Genomic DNA, 13495 nt, shown 5'->3' with positions numbered 1-13495 from the left:
AGCCACCTCCATCCGCGGGAGAAGGCTCTCGCTGTCCACCCTATCTAACCCTCTGATCATTTTGTATGCCTCTATTAAGTCACCTCTTAACCTTCTTCTCTCTAACGAAAACAACCTCAAGTCCATCAGCCTTTCCTCATAAGATTTTCCCTCCATACCAGGCAACATCGTAAATCTCCTCTGCACCCGTGATGACTGATTAAAATACTTCCAAGAAGGTCTCACCTTTGTTACTGGGCAGGATCAAGTGTAACAAGTATTGAAATATCATGTATGTCACAATCTGTACAGATTCTAGCTGACAAAACACACAGCGATAAAAAAAAAGTGATTTAATGATAATGTCAACAATTTCATTTTTAAAAATTGTGCAGAGACCTGTTGATGGGATTTAAGTCCATCCTTGCATGATACAAATCAGCAGATGACATTGATTGGGAAGCAGGTAGTGACCAATATGTTCCTCTGTGGATTGGTTTCCATGAATTGTTTGTTTGCATTAATATTGGATCCCAGAATTCTCCGACCATTGTGATTCAAATTTTTTGCCGTCAGCGCACCTCCGCCCACGGCTTTCTCTGCGGCGAGCAGCGGCTTCAATGGGCATTTCCATTGACAAGCGACAGCAAGACAGAATCCCGCTGCCAGCGAATGGTGCGCCACTGGGAAACACACAGCTGGGGAACGGAGAATCCCGCCCTGGTCACAAGCGCCAAGGAACCCGGATCTAACTCTTTAAACACCCACCTTGCCATCCGTTCCCTAACCCAATTCCCTGCCACGTTCCCGACCAGTGTAGCTCTTGGGACTAGAAATGGGGAGTTGCCCAAATTAACCCGAAACCTCCCAAGATGGCTTTCAGAGTCAAAGAATTGGATGTGAGCAGTGACTGATAATTAACACAACCATCATCAATCAAGTCTCAATGAAATGCCTCTTTCATTCCTTCCATGCAACCTGGAATCCCAGGACGTCACTGGAGGGAAAATCCAATCAAATCCCCAATTTACCATTTGCAGTGTTTCAGCTGTCAGGCAAAAAAACCATTGCAAGAAAGTTTATTTAATTCAGAAATATCGCAAGAGTGATTCTCCACCATTGACCTCCTCCAGAAACGTGCTGTGTTCCATTCCCTCCCTTTCAAACCACAACAGCAGCAGCTGAATAATCTCAGGCGGGGGGGGGGGGGGGGGGGGGGGGGGGAGGGTCAGGTAGAAGCAGTTCAATGCTCAAAATGGCCCCCGCCAACGGTGAAGCAATGGTGCTCACCAAGGACCTCGAAGAAAACTGCTCACAAAGGTCCAGCAATATCTTTGACATGGATTTCCCCTTTCCCAACGTTAATTAAAAGTTGGCACTCAGTCTAAGGGATCATTTCGCACCCAGCAAAATGATATTATCAACCGGTGGTAAGCAACCAATAACATTGAAATATTCTCACAGAAAGCAAACCAGGAAGTTTAATGCACTGATTCTTTCACTTTTAAAAATATGATATTAAATTATATTAAAATATTACATTGAAAACTATGGAATTTTTATCATATGGAAACAAATGATCTTACACAAATATAAAACTAGTTTTCCAGGTTGTCCAGCAGTAGTTGTGACTTGCAACACTGTTAAAAATTCATTAACAAGTGTTATTTTCTTTGTCGGTTTGTAACATCATGATTACAGCTTAAAAAGTGCACCTTTCATCAATTCAGTGATTTCTAAAGATGACCATTCAGTGCGCCCTGTGGAGGAGCAGAGAATCACCGAAAGCAACTTCGAGAATTCCACCTTTAACTCTTGTGCATGAGCGAATGGTGGATGTTTGTGCCAGATCCATGGGTTAATGACACCATAAAAACCCCAAAGTTTCTGCCCGTGTGAATCATAGATTTTAGAACAATACTGTTGGGTAGATAATGTTGACTTTGAAATTATGTGGTAATAATGCGCGGAAGGGAATTAAATTCAATTTGGGTGACGGGGAGGGGCAAACAAGATTCGGATGGCAGTGAAACCTGTGCCCGTTCTACACGATGCCAGCATTAGCCAGTGCATGTAAATGAATGAAAAAATAAATCAGGTATATTGTTCAACAGATGCTAATGCTCATTTTTACACTCCCCTTCCCCAAAAGATGATTTCCATCCCAAAACCATTAACAGCGCATCTGAAATTATTCTTTTATTCCAGCAGTGATCCGTTCAACTTAAAGGGGTTAATTTCTCCTTTTCGTTCAATGGGATAATTAACTTGATTCAAACAAGTTAAATATTCATTCACTAATTCCGCACAGAGTAATCTCTCGGCTGTAGCTCATAAGCACCGTTAATATTACCTCCTCATTTCCTGAATGTTTGTCAGTAATGAATTGGTAACTGACTGGATTATTGACGACCGTCGCTCAGAAGGACGCATTGTTTTTTCCCACCCTCTCCACTGCCTTTAAGTGAAAGTGTTCAAAGAATACAGAAAAAAAAGAGGTTGATGATGTTCCTCCCAAACAATTCACAGTAATGAGCAGAAGATTATTCTTCGATTCCTGGAGACCCCAGAGCAATCATGGAAGATTGGCAAAATTTCCTCAGTCTTCCATCTCTGAGAATGTAGGATGGGACAAAAAAGGTAATCTAGACCACATCGGGATCCTGATTACACTGAGATCCAGCCCACACTGGGATCTAGCCCACACTGGGATCCAGCCCACACTGGGATCCAGCCCACAGCAGGATCTAGTCCATATTGGGACTCAGTCCATAACGGGATCCAGCCCACTTCGGGAAATCCCCCCCGTAAGTGAGGAACACAGGAAAGCGGTTTTCCAACAATGCATGTTCCCTTAGGTAGGTCATTACACATGGGTCCAGTTCCAGTCTTAGTTTGAATACTTTCACCTCAATATGCAAAGCAGCAGGGCTCAGCATCACCTCTTTCCCCCTCATCCCCCGAGTTACGCCTCTGTGGTACCCAAATATTCAAGTTCAGTAGCAGAGGCTTTCAGGGGCTGAGATGAGGACTTCTTGCTTCGGAACCCTTGCACAATCTGTTCGAACGTCTTGCCTTTTGTCTCGGGCACCTTGAAGTACGTGAACAAGGTGAATCCAAAGAGCAGCACGGCAAAAATGACAAAGACGTAAGGGCCGCACAATTCCTGTGGAATGAATGTGCAGAGAATGTCTTAAAAAGAAGGAGTGGTCAATCACCTCAATAGTATCAAGTCAAACACGATTCCAATTTTGTACTTCTGTCGCACACTCATAGGAGTTTCCAGCACAGTAGAGGCCATTTAGCTTATGTCTATCCCAACTCTTTGCTGGAGGAATCTACTATTAATCCCTCTGCCCATCCCTCTCCCCATAGCACTGCAACAATCCCCAACCATTGTCCCGAAACCCTTCTCACTCCATTGCCCCATATGTTAATGATTAACGATCTGGAAGAAGGAACTGAAGGCACTGTTGCTCAGTTTGCAGATGATACAAAGATCTGTAGAGGGTCAGATAGTATTGAGGATGTGGGGGGGAGGGGGGGGGGGGGGGGGCTGCAGAAGGATTTTGACAGGCTAGGATAGCGGGCAAAGAAGTGGCAGATGGAATGCAATGTGGAAAAGTGTGAGGTTATGCACTTTGGAAGAGGAATGGAGACATAAACTATTTCCAGAGGGGGTTCACAAGAATGATCCCTGAAATGAAGAGCTTGTCGTATGAGGAACGGTTGAGGAATCTGGGTCTGTACTGGTTGGTGTTTAAAAGGATGAGGGGGGATCTTACTAAAGTTTACAAGATACTGTGTGGCCTGGATAAAGTGGACATGGGGAGGATATTTCCATTTGTAGGAAAAACTAGAAACGGAGGACACAATCTCAGGCTAAAAGGACGATCCTTTAAAACAGAGATGAGGAGGAATTTCTTCAGCCAGACAGTGGTGAATCTGTGGAACTCTTTGCCGCAGAAGGCTGTGGAGGCCAAATCACTGAGTATTTTTGAGACAGAGATAGATAGGTTCTTGATTTATAAGAAGATCAGGGGTTATGGGGGAGAAGGCAGGAGAATGGGGATGAGAAAAATATCAGCCATGATTGAATGGCGGAGCAGACTCGATGGGCCGAGTGGCCTAATTCTGCTCCTATATCTTATGGTCTTAAATTCCTATGTTTCAAATATTAATCCAATTTTTCTTTAAAAGATGCAATAGTTTCTGCTTCAACCGCCTACTGTGGCACCTGAAGAGGAATATTTTCAGGGCCACAGGGTAAGGACAGGGGAGTGGGGTGAGCGGAGAGCTGGTTCAGGTTTGACGGGGCGAGAGGCCTTCTTCAATGCTGCAATCATTCCATGATTCTAAAGTTTTCCATGCTCCAAAAACTCTCTGTGTAACGAAATGTCTTAACTCCCGCCTCACACTGCGACAGAGAATTTAGAGTTGACGACCCCTGGCCGCTGAGGCTTTAACACAGAGAAGTGTTTTTTTAACCCTTTACAACCTGTGACAATCCTTTACCATTCTCAAAGATTCGCTTGCTTCCCCTGCCAACCCTCTGCTCCAGAGGAAATAATCCTACAGTCATAAGTCTTTTGACATTGCAAGTTTCCTATCAGTGGATCATTCCGTTAATCCTATGTTCTAGTTTTTAATTGGGTTCTAATTGATTTGTGATGATGGAGAGTCTAGAACCGGGGATTGGGATGGTTCCATCGTGGCCGATCACACCCATTTTCTCATTCATCAGAATTTCCTGCCCAATTGAGCTAAGATAGAACCATATTGTCCCTGTCCAATATGGATCAAAGTGATACGCTGGAATTCCCACATTTGGGATGAGTGATGTCTGCTGAAGGCCTTACAGACTCTTAGGGCATAATTTCCACTTAATGTTTCTGGTGGGTAAGCTGATAGAATTCGATGTACTAAAGAGTGTGTTTCCTTTCCACAGAACTGAGTGGAAAGTAAAACTCAATCTGATTGTGTCACACTCTAGCCCAGAAGATAGATTCAAATTGTGTCCTCACTAATCTCAGTCTTGGCAAATCTGGCCACTGTGGTTCTTGATTTTCACCCTGTCCCCATTTTCACCCTGTCCCCATTTTCACCCTGTCCCCATTTTCACCCTGTCCCCATTTTCACCCTGTCCCCATTTTCACCCTGTCCCCATTTTCACCCTGTCCCCATTTTCACCCTGTCCCCATTTTCACCCTGTCCCCATCAACTTATCCCCACCAATCTACTCTGGCTCCTTGATTTGAAAATTCTCATCTGACTTTTCCAATTCCTTCATGGTCTCTCTACTCCCTGCCTCTGTAACCTCCTCCAGTCCCATATCCCGCTCAGATAGCTTTGCTTTTCCGGTTCTGGCCTCTTGCCCATCCCTGATTTTAACGTCTTCAGCCACCTGGACCCTAAACTCTGAAGTTCCCTCTGTAAAGGTCTCTGCTTCTCCATCTCCTTAAGATGCTCCTCAAAGCTACCTCTCTGACTAAGTTTTGTACATCTGATCTAATATCTCCTTAAGTTGCTCATTTCAAATTATGGCGGCACAGTGGTTAGCACTGCTGCCTCACAGCGCCAGAGACCCGGGACGGCACGGTGGCACAGTGGTTAGCACTGCTGCCTCACAGCGCCAGGGTCCCGGGTTAAATTCCGGCCTTGAGTGACTGTCCGTACGGAGTCTGCACGTTCTCCCAGGATCTGCATGGGTTTCCTCCGGCTGCTCCGGTTTCCTCCCACAGTCCAAAAGATGTGCAGGCTAGGTGGATTGAGCATGCTAAATTGCCCCTTAGCATCCAGCGATGCGCAGGTTAGGTTACGGGGATAAGGCAGGGTGGGCCGGGAAGTGGATCTGGGTAAAATGCTCTTTCAGAGGGTCGGCGCAGACTCGATGGGCCGAATGGCCTCCTTCTGCACTGGAGTGATTCTATGATTCTAGTTCTAGTAGCACTTTGAAGCACTTTGGGACATTTTTGCTCTGTTTAAAGTGTTAAATAAATGAAAGTTGTGTTTGAGTTTAGAAGTGCCAGATTTTATCGTGGCCTTCAGTGTCTAAAAAGCCTGCTGTGTGGAAGTGATGATTGGAGAACCCACCCTGGTGGACAAAGGCACCTTAAGGTGCCAGTCTGGATTATTCTTTAGAAGATGACATTTGGTAAAATAGTGGGTTATAAATCCTCTTACCGCGATGTAAGGGAAGCACATTCCCACGATGAAGTTACAGCTCCAGTTGCAGAAGCCTGCAATGGTTATAGCAGCTGGTCGTGCTCCCTGACTGAATAATTCAGCTACGATGAACCAGGGGATTGGGCCCGGCCCAATCTCAAAGAAGGCTACGAAGAGAAATATGGCCGACATGCTCAGGTAGCTCATCCACGTGAATGAATGCTGAGGACAGAGATAAAGACACAGATTATTCAGGAGGTAATAAATGGTGCATCAAAATGAATCAAATCAGAACTGAGAGATTGAAATTCACTGGACAGACCGAACAGATTGAGCTCTTTTTTTCTCAAAAGGTAGAAGGCTGAGGTGCGATTACATCAAGATGCATGCCCGACAAGAGGCTGCATGGTAGCACAGTGGTTAGCACAGTTGCTTCACAGCTCCAGGGTCCCAGGTTTGATTCCCGGCTTGGGTCACTGGCTGTGCGGAGTCTGCACGTTCTCCCCGTGTCTGCGTGGGTTTCCTCCGGGTGCTCCGGTTTCCTCCCACAAGTCCCGAAAGATGTGCTGTTAGGTGAATTGGACATTCTGAATTCTCCCTCTGTGTACCCGAACAGGCGCCGGAGTGTGGCGACTGGGGCATTTCACAGTAACTTCATTACAGTGTTAATGTGACACTAATATAGGTTATTATTATCTCCTTACGTGATTTTACAAGCTTCGGGCCCGGCACGTACTAAAATTTTATACGGAGAATCCAGGCCAATGTTTTTGGCTGCCCGGCGTTGGGAAGTTTCTGTCTCACGTTGCCGGATGTCTTGTGTGCTCCAATCCCACTCACCTGGAAAGCCAGCCCGACCGTCATTACAACTGCACAGCAGCACATCCCTGCCAGACCCGTGATGTACAGGGACCGACGGCCAGTATGTTCTACCAGGAAGACCTAAAGAGACACACATGTCAGAGGAAGGAGAATACATCCAATCTACAAATCCCCAGAAATGTAGCTGCTTCTCTCACGCCACACCTCCAGCTACGTCTTGGCTGGTGAATGTGGATCCTCTTTGTCTACCTTGTCCATATAGCTTGCAGATTTCCTTCTTTTTCTCTTTTTCAGTCCCCTGGTCCCACTCAATCGATTGGTTCAAGCTGAGGGGTGTCCCCAGATAGACCAACATCTGATAAATCTGAGGGACATGGAAACAGTCGGAGCCCATTCGGCCCCTCAAACTCCGCTGTTCAATTATCCTGCCCAATCTATTCCTCAACTCCACTTCACTGCCTTTGCTCCATATCTCTGGGTAGCCAACAAAAATCCATCGGTCTCTGTCTTAAAATCTCCAATTTTCTCTCCACAGCCGCAGCCATTTTGGGTGACAGTTCCTGAATGCTGCTACTCTGTGTGTGAAGAGCTACTTCCTGATTTCACTGCTACACATTTTAATGTGACATTCACACATTCTTCATTTCCCGATCGGAGGCAAAGGTTTCTCTATCTACCCTTGAGGATCCTTTAACCCTTGACATGTGATGAGCCATCAATCGAACGCGAGACGAGTTGCTGTACAAAAGTTAGGCTTTAATAAGCTAGAAGTTAGCCCTGTGGTCGACTACAGTAAATGGACGACCGCCGGGCCTTCTGGGTATTTATACCTCGCTCTGAGGCGGGGTTAACTCTGCCTCTCGACCAATCGGGGAGCCGTCACATGACTGGTCTCAACCAATCGGTCGAGAGGCACATGACCGACCAGGGCCAATGGCAAGCCAGTGTTCTGCACCAATGGCAGACAGCTATGCAAATCATACCACCACATTATGCGAGTCCAGTTGGTTGATGTCAGCAAGCTTTTTATCTCTTTATCTATTCTTTGTACCTATTTTTTTTGTGATATGTCAGTGTTGCTGATAATTTCAGCCGTTATTATTCTTTAATAATTGTTCTTGAGAAGTTGGTGGTGAGCTGCCTTCTTGAAGCACTGCAGAAGCATCACAGCAGAACCAGCTGTTGGCTATATTTTCTAGAAGGGCTAGCCCTGTACCAAATAGGGATAAGGGCCCTGGCTGATGTTCCCTTTTCAGGTATCAGGGCTAATAATAATATTATTTCCATTTTAGATCTGTTGGACTGATGTTGTTGTAGAAATGCATGCACTTTTTCTCATTCCTCCTAATACTTCGAACTGTTGCTGACTGATTGTAAAAGACTGTTTGTTCAATTCAGCATTGACAAAGTGTTCCAATCTGAAACACTAAGTGATCAGAATAAACAAGCGATCGGAAATCATTAACTAGCTCCACCCTGGGAGCTGAAAACCGAATTGCAAAATACCACTGATGCTGCAAATTTGAAATGAAATGAGAAAATGCGGAGAAATGCTCAGAATGTTGGCGGCATCTGCAGAGAGGGGAGGGAGGTGGGTTAAATGTTTCAGTTCAAACTGGCTGCTGGTCTCATCCGATGTCCACTTTCTAAAAGGGGCCTTTGATCAGTGTTCACTGGAGAGAGCCTTGTCTGATTGTTTTCCTCAGGGTCACCGAGATTAGCTGTGGATAATCAACATTGCTCACACCAGTCACCTCTACAGTCACAAACAACGAAACCTTGGACATTCCTGACCTGTGCTGGCTCCCACAGAGCTTTTTGATGGTGTTTTTTGATGCACTAAGATATTGGCCCAATGAGGAGAGTCTGAGTCTGATGGATGGTTAATAAACTGGAATCCAAACAGACGATAGTTCAACTTATGGAAACTTCTAACATTTTCAGAGGGTTTGATAGGGAAGCTACAAAGAGCCCCTTTCCCCAGGCTGGAATGTTGAGAGCCCGCGGGGGAGGGGTGGGAGTGGGGGTCACAGCTTTAGGATAATGGGTCAGCCATTCCTGACTAAGTTGAGGAGAAATTTCTTCACGTGACAGGGTGCAAATTTGTGACAATTTCCCACCCCAGGCAGCTGCAGATGCTCAGTCGATGAGAAAGCTAGGCTGGTGCCCCAATGAAGTACCATAGGGGTGCTGCAGTATCAGAGGTGCTGTCTATCAGGTGGAATATGAAACCGAGGCCCCGGCCTATTTCAAAGAAGAGGGGAGTCATAGAACATAGAACAGTACAGCACAGAACAGGCCCTTCGGCCCTCAATGTTGTGCCGACCCATGATCACCCTACTCAAACCCACGTATCCACCCTATAAACCGTAACCCAACAACCCCCCCTTAACCTTACTTTTCCTCTAATATTAATCCCTCGATCAAAATCACAAAATACGGTTTATTTGGCTATTATCACATTGCTGTTGGTGGACGTTTTCTGCGCGCAAATTGCCTGTCACGTTTCCTACATTAACATGATGATGGCATTTCACAAGTACCTCACTAACCGTGAAGCCTTTGACGGTAATAAGAAATCCACATCTCTCTTTTATTCATCGAGAAAGATTCTGACTACTTACGGAGATCACAGTGAAGATAATGTTGACCACTCCAACGCCGATCGTGGCATAGACTGGCTCCGTTAGCCCAGCCTGTTTAAAAATCGCTGTGGAATAGTAGAATATCTAAAACAAAAAGAATAGAGAATGCTCATAATTGTGTAATGACAGCCCATCATGCCTGTACCTGCTCTCTAAAAGGCCTAACCGTTTAGTCCCACCTCCCTTTCCTTTCCCTGTAGTCCTGCAAACCTTTCCCTTTCAAATATCTATCTAATTCTCCTCTGAAAGTTACAGTCGAATCGCTTTCCTCCATCCTTTCAGGTAGTGTATTCTGGTTTATAACAACTTGGCAAAATAAAATCTCCTTCTTTGCCTGTTGGAACTATTGAGGAGATGCTGAGATAAGAGTTGTCTCAAAGAGCAAAGAACAATACAGCACAGGAACAGGCCCTTCGGCCCTCCAAGCCTGTATCGGTCATGATACCACCCTTGGCCTAAACCCTCAGCACCTCCTTGTGCCGTATCCCTCTATCCCCATCCTATCCATGTATTTGTCAAGATGCCTTTTGAACGCCGTTAATGTATCTGCTTCCACAACCTCCCCTGGCGCGCGGTCCAGGCACTCACCACCCTCTGCGTAAAATACCTGCCTCGCACATCTCCTCTAAACTTTGTCCCACCGAACTTAAACCTATGTCCCCTGGTGACTGACCTCTCCACCCTGGGAACGAGTGCCTGCCCATCCACTCTATCCATGCCCCTCTTAATAGAGTAGACCTCGGCTTTGACAGGGCCAGGGAAAGACACAGGTATGCAGGAATTAAACTGCTCCTATCTAACTGCGTCGATCCAATCCAATCCAATCAAGAAGCCCAAAAGGAGAATAAGAGAAAGCAAAATGTAATTCGGTCAAAAGTTTGACCAGGAAAGATTGATTGTGTGGATTGTTGTGCATTTAAATTAAAGTTGATAATAAACCAGACAGAGAAGGTGATGCTGACAGAGTATGATGGAATGGAGAAGGAGGTGATGAGATGAGCAGAAATAAAGTGTCATTTTAATAGAAAATATTAACTTCAGGCAACTTCAGGGGCTGATTTAGCTCACTGGGCTAAATCGCTGGCTTTTAAAGCAGGCCAGCAGCACGGTTCAATTCCCGTACCAGCCTCCCCGGACAGGCGCCGGAATGTGGCGACTAGGGGCTTCTCACAGTAACTTTTTTCATTTCATATTACTGTATTGAAAAAATATCCAAAATTTGACTAACTTCCATGTCACATTATTGCTTATTTCAACGTCAGTATGATTCAAGATGTGAGTTTCAGCCATGGTTCAGTCTTGCCTGAGAAAAACAGGCCACTCCCGAGATGTGATTCAGAATTCAGCTGATACACCTGGCGCATTACTGAGGACCGAGCATTTAATATGGCAGCTAGTTGCCTTCTTGAACCGCTGCAGTCCGCATGCAGAAACATCCACATTGTTGGGCCTAAATCAATGCTGGATGACCCGTCCACTTTTCATTTGTTGCTGCTTGCTGGGTCATTCCAAAGCAACCCACGTTGCTGGCGGCCTGAAGTCAGTTATCGGCCAGACCAAGTAAGCATAAAGGGCATCAGAGAATCTATCAGCACTGGTCTTCCGGTCACAATTTTAATTCCAGATTTATTAGAATAAATTCCACCAGCAGTGCCCAGGTGCCAGGTTACCCATTCTAGAGATCAGGCCCCGGGGGAGTGGGGGGTGAGGGGAGGCTTTCCCATTAGAGGTGGGGTGAGAGGGTATTGAGGATGCCGGAGGAGGTAGGTTGGATGAAGTCGGGTGGTCCTAGGGCTGTGGCGTGGGCGCAGAGGCGGGTGGGCGACAGGGGTGGAGCAACACCCGCTAAACGCGCCATTTAGTGGGCATTATCTCAAGTCTGCTGAACAGAACCCCATGATTGAAGAGTCGCGCACAGTCTGTGTGAGGAGCAGGCTTGAGGGAACCATTATAATAAAAGCAGAATATAGTGCCAGAAATCTTAAAAACCAAATGGTGGGAAACCTCAGCAGGTCTGACAGCATCTGGGGAGAGAGAAGCAGAGTTAACAATTGGAGCCCGACAAGCCTCCTCTTTGGAACAGCATTGATAACACAAACGCTCCTTTCTCATTGAAACCTTGTGAGTTTACATTGAGTCAGCAATAAATTGGATCAGGAATTCAGGAGAAACGTCTTCACAGAGAGAGTGGTGAGGATGTGGAATTAGTTATGACAGGCAGTAGTTGAGGTGAATAGTATCACCACATTGAGGGAGAATCTGTCTAAATGCCAGAAGGAGAACAGAAGGGATGAACAGAGCAGCAAGGAGAGTAGAGAGGATGAAGCTTGAATATCAGCCCTGGCCAGCAGAGCTAAATGGACTCTTATCGGTGCTGCAAATTCTATGTAATACTAGAAGACGGAAGCTGACATAACCAATGGGGTCAGGGAGACACACGTTTCTGTGGAATGGCCAATGGCTCAAATGTTAATTGTGCCAGACAGGCATGGCAGCTGTGAGACAGTGTAATGGCCCCAGTACAAGACTGAATTGTGGGCATCAGAGGCAATTTCTACACTGCTCAGTCACACACAGCGACAATCACTGATCCCTGCTTCAAATCAACAGGTGGGTTTTGCGACAAAATAAAGAAAGGTAACGTCAGTGTGCATGCACAGCTATTATAGACATCAACAATCAGGTTGAATCGAGTAGCAATCGTTAACACATTAGGGCGCAAGGTATCATTTGTCCTTTTCATTACAAAAGCAAGACTAAAGGAAGAGTATTAATGCACCAGTAATCCAGGAGTGTAGTGGTTATATTACTGGACCAGTAATCCAGGAAGATACAGGAGTGTAGTGGTTTGTTTTTTGTCTGTATTCATTGATAAGATATGGTCTTTAATCTGTATCTAACCCCGTGCTGTACCTGTCCTAGGAGTGTTTAATGGGGATAGTGTAGAGTGAGCTTTAATCTGTATCTAACCCCGTGCTGTACCTGTCCTGGGAGTGTTTGATGGGGACAGTGTAGAGGGAGCTTTACTCTGCATCTAATCCAGTGCTGTACCTGTCCTGGGAGTGTTTGATGGGGACAGTGTATAGAGAGCTTTACTCTGTACCTAACCCCGTGCTGTACCTGTCCTGGGAGTGTTTGATGTGGACAGTGTAGAGGGAGCTTTACTCTGTATCTAACCCCGTGCTGTACCTGTCCTGGGAGTGTTTGATGTGGACAGTGTAGAGGGAGCTTTACTCTGCATCTAATCCCGTGCTGTACCTGTCCTGGGAGTGTTTGATGGGGACAGTGTAGAGGGAGCTTTACTCTGTATCAAATCCCGTGCTGTACCTGTCCTGGGAGTGTTTGATGGGGACAGTGTATAGAGAGCTTTACTCTGTACCTAACCCCGTGCTGTACCTGTCCTGGGAGTGTTTGATGTGGACAGTGTAGAGGGAGCTTTACTCTGTATCTAACCCCGTGCTGTACCTGTCCTGGGAGTGTTGATATGGACAGTGTAGAGTGAGCTTTACTCTGAATCTAACCCCGTGCTGTACCTGTCCTGGGGGTGTTTGATGGGGACACTGTGGCGGGAGCTTTACTCTGTATTTAACCCCATGCTGTACCTGTCCTGGGAGTGTTTGATGGGGAACGTGTAGAGGGAGCTTTACACTGCATCTAACCCCGTGCTGTACCTGTCCTGGGAGTGTTCCATGGGGACAGTGTAGAGCAAGTTTTACTCTGTATCTAACCCCGTGCTGTACCTGTCCTGGGAGTGTTTGATGTGGACAGCGTAGAGGGAGCTTTACTCTGTATCTAACCCCATGCTGTACCTGTCCTGGGAGAGTTTGATGGGGACAGTGTAGAGGGAGCTTTACCCTGTATCTAACCCCGTGCTGTACCTGTCC

At 46.0% G+C, this 13495-nt stretch overlaps 1 protein-coding gene across 1 annotated transcript in view; it reads right to left on the bottom strand.

Annotated features, from left to right (window-relative positions):
• Positions 1-1437: 1437 nt before the first annotated feature.
• Positions 1438-13495, bottom strand: part of slc2a2 (solute carrier family 2 member 2) — a 54415-nt gene continuing 42357 nt past the window's right edge. Inside the window, exons 8-11 of the mRNA XM_038816589.1 lie at positions 9591-9695; positions 6985-7086; positions 6163-6366; positions 1438-3145 (exon numbers count right to left, since the gene is read on the bottom strand). Of these exons, the coding sequence (XP_038672517.1) occupies positions 2945-3145; positions 6163-6366; positions 6985-7086; positions 9591-9695 (612 nt within the window). The 3' untranslated portion in view covers positions 1438-2944. The remainder of the gene's footprint in view (positions 3146-6162; positions 6367-6984; positions 7087-9590; positions 9696-13495) is intronic.

The sequence above is a fragment of the Scyliorhinus canicula genome, chromosome 13 (assembly GCF_902713615.1).
Source record: "Scyliorhinus canicula chromosome 13, sScyCan1.1, whole genome shotgun sequence".
NCBI lineage: Eukaryota > Metazoa > Chordata > Chondrichthyes > Carcharhiniformes > Scyliorhinidae > Scyliorhinus > Scyliorhinus canicula.
This window is presented reverse-complemented; position numbering and strand designations above follow the sequence as displayed.